We start from the raw sequence: 11,886 nt of genomic DNA on the forward strand, positions 1-11,886 counted from the left end.
TTTGTTGTCCTCTTCAAGTGTCGATGGTTTGATCCAATACATAGAAAGAAGGTTCACCGCAAGTATGGTATGGTCGACATTAATAGAAAATGTTTTTACACAAAGTATGACCCCTTTATCTTAGCACAACAGGCGATTCAAATGTATTATTCTGAATATCCAAGTTTGAAAGCGAGATAAAAGGCGATTGGATGGTCGTATGCAAAACAAAAGCAAGAAGAACAATTGAGGCACAATGGCAAGAAAGGGATATCCCACCCTACCAAATGGATGAAGTTGAAGTTAGACATGATGTTACTACATTTGATGTTCTTCCATCATTACATGATAATTTGAATGGTATTGATCTCTTTGTTGACCTATCCGATGTTGTGGACCTAACATCTCAAAGTAGTCGACCAAGTCTTACAACTATGATGGAAGAAGAAAAAAAATGAAACGAGATGAAGAAGAAGACCAAAAATGAAGAAGAAGAAGAAGATGTGGAGGATGAGGAAAATGACAATGAAGATGAATTATTATTTTAGACCTAAAATGTAAGTTACATTATTTATGAATTAAGTTTATCGTTTTGTCTTGTATTAACAAATGCATTATATTCTATAACTTATTTTTGGTGGACTGATTTATAGTTTGCCAATGTATATTTTTTTGCCTAACTTGCATTTGATATGACTTTTTTTGTTTTTTTCTTTTTCTTGCAAGGGTAGATGATGGGTGCAAGAACTCTCTAATTTCTTGTACATGGCAATGATGATTGTAAGAATTCTATGACAATGCATCGAGGCATGCTTTATGGTATGACCTCGAATCAGCGGGTGTCTTGGCGGGGGCAATGGAAGGGGCAATAGTTCCCTTAACTGCGGCCAGACAAGCATCTCGTTTGGTTTTAGGAGTGCCAACATTTATTAACATATAATTGCCAATGAAAATGCAATACTTTTTGTGATTCTTATCACCGAGCTATGTCAACACTTTTTGCGACGACGATGCAATGGTTTCGGATTCAAAAAACTGTTACTTTTATTGAAAAGACGCATAAGCCTGATGGTTCATGGTTTGGAGTTTTTTCTTTCTTTAATCTTCTTTGTTTTATCCGGGGGCACTTTTTATCTGTTTTTATTTTTATTTTTATTTTTTTACTTTGATTGAGGAAAGGTTTTTTTATTTGGGAATCCATCCATTTTTCTTAAACTCGAGCAGTATACACAAATTTTTTTGAGGAAAACCGACCACATGCAGTCAACACTGGATGGGCCATGTTAACTCTTATTGAAGCTAGATAGGTTTGTTTTATTGAACTTGGAACCCATTTAATCTTTTGATCTATGATAAATATTTTTAGATTATTTATGAATGATGGGAAAGTGAAAAGGGTGGTTATCAAGAGATAATTATCAAATTGTAATATTGATTTTTAATTTAATTTATTTACTTTTTTAATTTATAGTTTATTGTTTGTCAGTTGCCTTCCAACGTGTGTCTGAGTGGCTAGCTTTTGTTTTGTTTCCATAGTTCTAGAAGTACAAGAAATATGTCACCTTAATTTAAAAATCAATTATGACTCTAAACCTCAAATTAATTTTCATATATTTAACACCACGGATTGCTAAACATATTGCTTAAAATAAAGAAATAAATGAGAACCAAATGGATGGGAGCTAAATCAGGGAATATGATGGAAGGTGGGGTGGGTGGAGGCAAAGGAACCGGACAATCCGGCAAACAAAATAAATATTAAATATTAAATCTAACCAAATAAATATTTCCCCTTAAAAAAAACTAAATAAATAAATAATAATAAAAAGGAAAGAAAGAAGTGCGAAGCGCGTGAGCAAGAGAAAGCGGAGGCGGAGTGCGTGACGAGGCCGACCCGCTCCTCGCCCCTTTTCCACTCGTTTCTCGTGTGCTACTTGTCCCGTGTCACTGTCTCTTGCCCTTGCCCTTGCCCTCATTTACTTTTTTCCTATTTTCTTAGTAATTTTTAACATTCCTATTTTTAAAATCCAAATATATATATATATATATATATATATATATATTTATATTTAATATAATCAATTAAATGTAATTAATTAAATTAGATTGAGCAGTCCGTTCCCTTTCCCCCACATCTCGCTTGTCCTCTCTGTCCCCATTCATGCCGTCCCTTTTCCATCAATCCATTTCTTCTCTTGAAACCCTATCTAGCAAGAGCATCCCATTTTCCTAGCAATGAAACCCTATCTGAGAAGAGCCGTCCCTTTTCCTGGCAATGGGGATCGATCACTACGGCTGCTTTAAAGTCGGCAAAAAGATCGAGGTGAGCTGCGACGATGAGGGTTTCCATGGCGCTTGGTACAAGGCCACGGTTGCCCACCTCCTGAACGGAAGCCTCCACTTGTCGATCATATACACCTCGCTTCTCTCTGACTTTGAAGGCTTCGCGCGGCGGTGGCCTCCGGAGAGGCCCTGAAGGACGCCTGGAAAGAAGCCAACGAAGGGTTTGAAACCTTAGCATTCGAGTCCCAGAGAATCGTTGAGTGTCTCGACCGCAGGTTTGCTATTTTTCGACGCCCCAATGCTGCTGCACAGGCCGCTGCCGCCCGTGCCCGCGAGCTGGACCAGGAGCTAGGGATTTCGCGTCGATGGCGCTCATTTTCTGTGGATTTCTCGAGCAACTGGCCCAGGGTCGATCTTACGCTGTCTTTGAGCATGCTTTTTTCTTTTTCTTTTTTGGTTATGCTGATTTTGTGGTTTTGTTTTATTGGCAGGATGGTGAGCTCAAGCTGTTGCTCTAGGACAACGTAGACAACAAGGGAAAAGAGTAGTGAGACACAATCCTATTAGTTACATCTGATTGACATCACTTTGTTTTATGAATATGATTATCATAGATGTTTTTTTCGGAAAATAAATTACTGGGATGTTATAACTTTGTTTTATGCCTTGGTGACGGTATGTTATCATTGTTACTGATGAAATTTCTTTAGTGCTGCTTTTAAAAAGTTATGTTTTTCCCCTCTGTTTGTAAGTTCGTTTAGTGTTGTTGAAATTGGGATTTTAGCTAATCTTTGTTTCAAACAAATGCACCTAATTTCATATTCTATTGCAGAGAAATTTATTATAATTTTGCAAGCAAAATGAGTCATGAATGCTAATTGTAGAGAAATTTATTATAGTTTGGCTATCAAAATGAGTTCTGAATGAATGTTATCTTGAAGGAAGGAGGGTCTAAGTTTTATCGTCTCTTGTCGTTTGTCTGAATGATTTTGGTTATTATTACAGTTCATTTTTATCAAAAATTTTCATTTTCTTGTGGATTTTAATTCAGCCTGAGAGTTGAGACCACCATGTGCCTAGGCTGTTCGACGCAATCTTAGGATGACGGCATTAATGGTTGATGGAATGATGTAGTGGTCATTTTCAGAAATTATGTTTGTGTGTTCAGTCAATTTCTAATTTTATTTTTTCCAATAAATTCTGTTTTCCTTCACTGATTAAAAGGGTCAATGTTCAAGAATCTTGATTTGAAGTTGGATAAGGATGGTTTTCCATGTTTAGTTTTATTTTATGGTGATCCAGAGTGTTTATCAAAGCATATAGTAAGTTGTATGATTCTCCAATTGATGGATTACATTGCCTGTCCAAGTTGTTTCGGGTAATATCTTTATGTCTTGGCATTGTATGAAGCTTATTTTTCCATAGATGGTTAGTGTATCTTCCCTTTCATATGCAAACTAGATGCAATATTAGATATATGTGGGCAGGCACAAGGTAGTGGATAGAGCACAACGATGTCGAGTCTTTATTTTTTTTAAAAATGTCTTCTTGTTTTTTTTTGTTCCCTTTTGTGACAAAAAATTCATCTACACTGTTTATCAAAGCATAAAGTCAGTTTTATGATTTTTCAATTGATGGGTTTAACTCGTTTCCTGTAATATCTTTTATGCCTTGGTGTTATAAGCTGCTTATTTTTTAGTTTATTGCAAATGATTTTGACTTCAACTAATTATTTAAATTTATTATTAAAAACTTCATATTTGTCAGGCTAATAGCCAAGAAATTTACTTTTGAGTATCATTTTTTTTTATGTTATGTTATCATTCCCAATGTATGGTCTCAAGTCACTGTTCAATGCAATCCTTAAGAAGCAAGGAGATCTATTGTGTAACTTAAAGTGATTGTGGATCTCACTTGTTAATTAACTATTCAACATTACGTTTAATTTCTTACATATATAACCTCATGACCTGATTTCTGGTATGTTCTGCAGATTATTGGGTTAGATTGTAGTGAAGCAATACGCTGTTCTGCTAAGGTTAGTTTGTCTATCTTGAAAGTGTGATGTGTTGTAGGATAAGATCTTTATACTAGAAAGTATGTTAACTTTTGGATTATGTTGTATATTATTGTCTATCTTTCATTTGCTCATCCTAGCATGCATGGTTATTTATATCGTTATCTATTTTATATTTGTCTTGTAATTTTTAATCATGTTGTGGACTTTCTTTGCAAATCTTGATTTACAATGGTGTATGATATAGCAGGTACAAAGGTATGTTGGGAATGTAGCTTAAACAAAGTTACTATTTTTAGAACAAAATCTGTTATAATCTCTGATGAATGATAGAACGTATAAATCATTTGGGTTGCTACAATTATGTGAAACTTGAATCTAATCCTAAAATGATGTTTTGTACCTGAAATGTTTTTGGAAATATGAATATGTAGAACGAAGGCCCTTCAAAATTTCTGAAAGTTCATTCTCCAGCCTAAGTAAACTCCATGACAAAGAGAAGATTTGAGTAAGTTTGTTAATAACATAAATTTATTAAATAAACTATAATTGGATTTGGTATATGGTTTTGAGGATGTGATGGTATTTGGTCTACCATTGTGGTTGCTTGAATTGATCGCATCTTTGCTTGTCTTTACTCAACTCCCACATCAAAATACTATACTAAAATCACTCACCAGTCTCCTTCTCATCAATTCTTTCTTAACTATTAATCCTTTTTTATTATTTAATATGTGTGTATATATATAGTCAATTATATATAATTCATTCATTCTTTTATTATATGTTCATGGAATCATGTTGGATGGTTTGGAGAGAGAAGCTGAGAAAAAAGTTTGAAGACCTTTTCTAGGTAGGGTTGTTGAGAACTTTGATTGGTCCATGCTCTAATTAGTTATTCATCAAGACTAGTCAAGTTTAGGAAGATAAAATTGAGGTCCCAAGTTTATCATGTATTGTGTGAAGGGATTATTTATTTGTGAGTATATATATATATACATATATATATATGCACGAAATTAATTAATAAGGTGTAAATAAAGGTTAGATTGGGTTGAAATGAAATAAATAAACCCATGTTTTCTTTAAATATAAAAAAGTGCACATGTCTCTTTGAAAATGGCGACTTCAACATCTTTATGATTGTGCTATAGATGGATGATTTTTTCGCTGTTTGGCTTCATGGTGCCACATGTTCTTAAGGTTGTTTCTCTCCTTATTTTATAGTTTTTTTTAATTTTCAGTGGACGATATATGTATATAGCATTCCCTTCTCTTTATGTATTTGGTATATTTTTAATGAAGTAGTGATTTATCTATTTTATAATAAAAATCATTGTCTTGCCTCTACTTTCTTTGGTGTGGACTGCACTGACCTTTGTCCCTCAATGTGTCTTTATATTTGTCTTTATATTAGCCTTAATTTTTATTGTTATTTTTACTACTTTGAATAACTACAATCAAGATATTCTATGTTCATCATATGTTTCATTTGGATTGGTTGTTTTTATTTAGTTTATATAAAAGAAAAAACGTTTGGTTATTGATTTTTGGTTCAAGTCTAAGATTTAAACTCTTTGACTTTGAGAACTTGTGTGCACGCTAAGTTCCTGTATATATTATCTGCATGTATGTGTATATATTATCTTCATTTGGACTTAATTATGTTTATATATAGGGAAATGGGACGAAAGCGTGTTGCATCATATTTTCATTCTAATTCTAAGCGAAATACTTCTCCGACTCCATCTTCTCGTCCATCTTCTGGGAAAGTACCTTTAAATCCCCGGCGAACTACGAGCTCAGGATCTCATTCTTTAGCTACTCATGGGCGTACAGGTTCTGATTATTCTCATTCACAATCGCAGCGGTCTACTTTGGGAACTCAACAATCTATGCCTTCTATGCCTCCAGAGGTTATGAGTAAGTTGGAATTTTTAGAGAAAGCATACGAGGAGCAGAAGCAGCAGAACCAGTACATCATTTCTCTATTAGAATCTCGAGGTATTCAGGTAAACTTTGAGAAAACTGCTCGAACTTCTCATGCTCTTGCCAGGACCGGAGAGTCTGCTTCCCATGCCCCTCACACTTCAGAGGATGTTGAACAGCCTCAGCCTATCGATGATATTGCAACAAAGTGAATGTGGTGTTTTTGATTATTACATTAGATACTTGGATTATTACATTTTGGACTATTACATTTTGTATTTGTTTGTTGTATTGGATGTTTGAACTATTATATTTTGTAATTCATTGTTATTCTAGATATTTACCGATCGGAATGGTTATTTTGAAAAATATTATAAAAGTTATTGTTCAGGATTGTAAATTAGGCTTTAAAACAGGTTTGTGAAATAATTAAAAAATTATTATAAATAATCATGGTTATGAATAATTAATTTGCGACAATAAAATTGTGTCGCATAATATCTCATTGAGATGCAACACAATTTGCAACAATCGAAATGTGTCTCAAATTTTGTTGCAAAACATCGCACATATTTGCAACACAATTTGCGACACAAAAAAGTTTTGCGACAAACAAAATGATTAACAAAATTTGTTGCAAAAAGACTCAATATTTGCAACACAATTTACGACGCATAAAGTTTTGCGACAATTAAAATAAGTCGCAAAGAATGTTGCAAAAAGTCTCAAATAATTGCAACATTTATTGCGACACAGAAATTGTGTTGCAATAAATTGTCGCATATTGTTTCAGAAGATCCATGAATTGCGATGAAATTTGCAACGTTTTTATTTTGTGTCGCAAAACCTGCGACACAATCTTCAAAAGTGTCGCAAATATTTGCGATATCTGAAACGCGACACATTTTATTGTGTCGCAGATTATGTTGCAAATTGCGATCTGCGACACATTTTTGATCTTTTGTGTCGCAAAAATGTGTCGCAAATTGCGTTTTTTGTTGTAGTGATTTCTTTTAAATTAGTTTTTATTTAGAGCAATTTCTTTATATAACATTAATTAGTTAGATATTATGAATATGCGAATTGTATATAGAATTAACTATAACAATTGTTGGTGCTCTCATAAGTCTTACCTCTATTATATTGTATTAGTGTATAATAAAATTATTGATTGTTTCAAAGAAGTCTGTGAAGAAATTTTCTTATTCTTGCATCACTTATTTTTTGAATATCATAAATTAATCACGGCATGCATTCATGGAAAAATGTGAATTTGCAGTTCAGAAGTTAGGGTTGGAGATGAGTCCACCACCTTTTCTCTCTATGAACTCATGGACTCAAACACTTGCAGGTGTCAACTTTGCTTCTGGAGGTTCAGGCCTTCTTGATGCAACAGGAGCGAGATTTGTAAGCATTAACCATATTTAATTCTTCAATTCTTTAATTAATTAAGTTTATTAATTAATATTTGTTGATATGCATGGAATCATATATATGTATAGATTCAAGTTCTTTCCTTTGGGAAGCAAATGACAGACTTTGAGACGGTTGTTGCTAATCTCATATCAAATTTAGGAATCAATAAAACTCGGAAGTTGCTTGCAAAGTCCATCTTTTTTGTGAGCACTGGAAGCAATGACTTGTTTGAAGATTTTCAAGCTAATCCTGCAAAGAATGAGACTGAGAGATGTGCATTTTTTGATTCACTTGTTGCCTCTTATCAGGTCAATTTGGAGGTCAGCTTCTTCATCTATCCTTCATCAAATTAAAAAAAAAAACCATAAAGTTTTTTCATATTTAATCAGTGTGTTTATTAATTAAGTTATTACCTGCATATAGGCATTGTATCTCTTGGGAGCAAGAAAGTTTGCTTTGTTAAGCATTCCACAAATTGGATGCACTCCAGCCGCAAGAGCCATTAATAACTCTTCTGGTAATTGTAATGAGGATTTGAATCGAGTCTGCACGGAAGTTCTACAACTCAATGCAAGTCATGTTGAAAGAGCTCAGTTGTAATCTCCAAGGTTTCAAGTATTCACTTGGAAATTCATATGGGATGGTTGATTTTTTCTTTAAAAGCCCTTCTCGATTTGGTAAATACATCTTTCTCTCTTACTCTATTTAAATTATTTTCGTATCACATTTTATATTGTGTTTATTTTGAGGTAGGTGGTTGGTAAGTTTCCGCACTTTAATTTATTTTCTAAATGAAGGAATTCGTGTAATTTTCTTACTAGTAATCGAAAACGAGAGGGAAGTGTTGCATACAGACCAAATATATTAGTTAGGTCTAATTTATCTGAAAAGCTAAAATTAATAGAATTAAAAAATACAGATTTATATATTTAAATTCAAATTTTCAAACTAAAGGAAGTGGGACTTTTAATTATTCTAACTAACACCCAGTTAGAATAAATTAAACACGCGCTTTTGATATGGACTAGCTTGACTATTTTAACTATGTTATAAATAAATTAAACAAATTAAGCTAACTTATCAAACATATGATTTGAGCTCAATTTTACCCAAGATCTTGAGGTAATAGCCACTACAACAAAAAACGCAATTTGCGACACATTTTTGCGACACAAAAGATTAAAAATGTGTCGCAAATCGCAATTTGCAACAAAATCTGCGACACAATAAAACGTGTCGCATTTCAGATGTCGCAAATATTTGCGACACTTTTGTTGTAGAGGTGGAGAAAAGGCGCTGCGCGCGGAGGTGACAAGGGCTGGAGAGGTGGAGGAGAAGCTCTGCGCGCGGAGGTTAGGAGGGCTGGAGAGGTGGAGGATAGGCTCTGCGCGCGGAGGTAACAAGGGTCGGAGATGAGAGGCGCTGTGGCTGACAAGGTTCCAAGCCTTTTAAGATCTAGGGTTTCTCCACAAACATCAATCTTGACCGTTGATTTATTATTATTTTTTAAAAAAATTTTGTTCAGACTCTTTTGCAATTTACTCTTTATAAATATTTATTATAAGATATTATAAAGTAAAATATCAAATTTAAATAGCAAATTTAATAGTATTATAAATATATTTTATATTATATTTTATTATTATTTATTTTTAAGTTGAATATGAAGTGTTTTTTTGATATAAGTGTACTTAATTACTTACTATTGTTAAAGACTTTTTCTTTAACATAATTACAGGTTACTATAAAAGTTATTTATATTTAAATAATAAATATAATTATTTATATTTATAATGAATATTTTACATTAAATATATATATATATATATATATATATATGTGTCTCTCTATACCCGTGTCTTTAATTTTTAAAAATTACCTTGTCGCCGTGTTCGTACCAAGAATAGTTGATCGATAAAAAAATAAAATAAAATAATTTAAAAAAAAATGCAAAATAAGATTTTGACAATTTATTTTATAAAAACAACAAACACTATATATGTCAAGAGTATGAACATGAGCTGGGAATTAATTTTCTCGTGCACCCACAATCTATGATCTTTATTATTATTTTTTCAAATGAGTCTTGAACTCATCATCGTTTTCCACATTAAGGTTAAGTACCACTAGGCTATAAATTTTTTGGTTTGATATCATTTCTTTAACAACATTTTTTTTTTCAATATTATTTTTGATTGAGATTTTACAAAATAATAATTCAAAAGATTTTTTATTTTTTTAATAATTTTTTTAAATGAACCTAATTATAACAAAATATAGTTTTTTATAATTTTTAAAAAATAAATTTCTATTTGCTTATGTGCCACATATACAGTAATGGATCCCTTATTTTGATAAAAAAATTTAAATTATTATTATTATTTTTTTTTTAATAGAGCTTTCAGAAATACCCTTATTAAAATGGAATTTATGATACGATATCTATCCAATATAACCTTTTTAATTTTTTAAAAATTAAATTTTATATAGAGTCTCAACCGAAAAATACAATAAAATACAAATAAAATAAATTACATAATTGAAATTTGAAAAGGATGCATGTGCAAATATGTGGTGATTTTTTTAATTTATTTTCAAGTATTTCTGGACTTGGTTATAATTCATGCATAACACTTTCTTTTTAACCTTTTTAAAAGGAAAATGGCACTCAAGATCACATTGAAAAAATAATTAATGATATAAAAATTGATAATAAGTTCAACCCAACTGATTCAAATTTTGCTACACAGTTTGCGACGCCAATAAATCGTTGCAAATAATGTGTCGCAAATCAATTGCATGTTAGGTGCCAACATTTGCGACAAAGTTTGTGCCGCCAATAAATCGTTGCAAATAATGTGTTGCAATATGTGTCACAAACCATTACATGGTAGGTGTAAAAAATTTTGCGACAAAATTGGCGACATTCTTGGATGGTCATTTTTTTGCGACTCAATTTGATTAAATCTGCAACATTTTTGTTTTTTTGTCACAAATAGTTGCAATTTGTGTCGCAAATCTGCGACACATTTATGTGTCGCAAATATGTGTCGCAAATATCATTTTTTCTTGTAGTGATATAGGATGAAAATCTAAGGCTTATATATTCAAATTCATATTTTCAAATTATTCTATTAATTACTCTAACACACGCCCCTGTTACATAATAGCATGTCTATTTTAATGAGGTTATAAATCTATTAGACAAATCAAGCTATATTAAAAACAAATTAAGCATATTATTTGAACCCATTTTAACCCAAAACTTAAGGCCGTAATAGGATGAAAAACATGGAGTTATATATTCTGATTTATATTTTCCAAATTAACAATTGTAGAACTATTAACTTCTCAAATTAACGATTGTAGAACTATTAACTTCTCAAATGAGAAGTTAATAACTTACCATTTTATGATGTTGCAAGTTTACATAAAATACAAGGAAGCGTAATACTATTTCTACTGCCCACTGGAAGAAATGGGATTTTCTTTGTTTTCACACTTAATTTTCAGCAGTTTATCGGAAATTAAGATGTCTTGAACCTTTAACTAAATTATTATATAGCTATAAACATACAACGGTGTATAGTGATTAAAGGAGCAACTCCAAAAGTAACATGCCATAAACAATTGACCTTAGTTTATGAAATGAGTATATGAATATATATTAATTATGGAGTTTAATGCTTTTTATTCTTTAGGTTTCAAGGAGCTAACGGATGCATGCTGTGGAAACCAAACCCTATGTCTTCCAGGATCCACCTTCTGTGCAAACAGAACAGAGTTCTTGTTTTGGGATGTGAATCATCCAACAGAAGCTGCTTATAGAGTTGCTGCTCAAACACTCTTTGTTGGGTCAAGGGAGTTTGTGACTCCAATCAACTTTGGCCAATTGGCAGCTATCAAAACCTAAATCACAATATACGTATGTATATATATTTCACTATCAATGCATCTTATTTATATCTCTTCATCAATAGATAAATGTATGGTATCCATGCGTATAATAAAAAAGCTTGATCTTCATTTACTCAATCTTTCTTTTAAAAGATACAAATGTTCATTATCCGTACTTTTTTTTCTTAAACTTTTTTAGGATTGAATGATCACTAGTTAGCCCTGTGGTGGAAAGGCCCAAGGCTGAATCTCTGCAGTAAAATACTATATAATTTTATATAATTTTCTATATAAACATTTTCTTATTTACCTTCTCTACGGTATAAAAGGTGAATGCCATTCATTCCTCTCCTAATTCAAAAATC

General features: G+C 32.1%; 1 protein-coding gene across 1 annotated transcript; it reads left to right on the plus strand.

Moving 5' to 3' along the window:
* Positions 1 to 7,465: 7,465 nt before the first annotated feature.
* Positions 7,466 to 11,537, plus strand: LOC120256411 (GDSL esterase/lipase At4g16230-like). The gene is made up of 5 exons (XM_039264098.1): positions 7,466 to 7,615; positions 7,711 to 7,944; positions 8,048 to 8,220; positions 8,905 to 9,020; positions 11,326 to 11,537. The coding sequence occupies exons 1-5, from the start codon at positions 7,466 to 7,468 to the stop codon at positions 11,535 to 11,537; spliced, it is 885 nt and encodes a 294-aa protein (XP_039120032.1).
* Positions 11,538 to 11,886: the final 349 nt, after the last annotated feature.

The sequence above is a fragment of the Dioscorea cayenensis genome, unplaced genomic scaffold, assembly GCF_009730915.1.
Source record: "Dioscorea cayenensis subsp. rotundata cultivar TDr96_F1 unplaced genomic scaffold, TDr96_F1_v2_PseudoChromosome.rev07_lg8_w22 25.fasta BLBR01001423.1, whole genome shotgun sequence".
In the NCBI taxonomy this organism is placed as follows: Eukaryota; Viridiplantae; Streptophyta; class Magnoliopsida; order Dioscoreales; family Dioscoreaceae; genus Dioscorea; species Dioscorea cayenensis.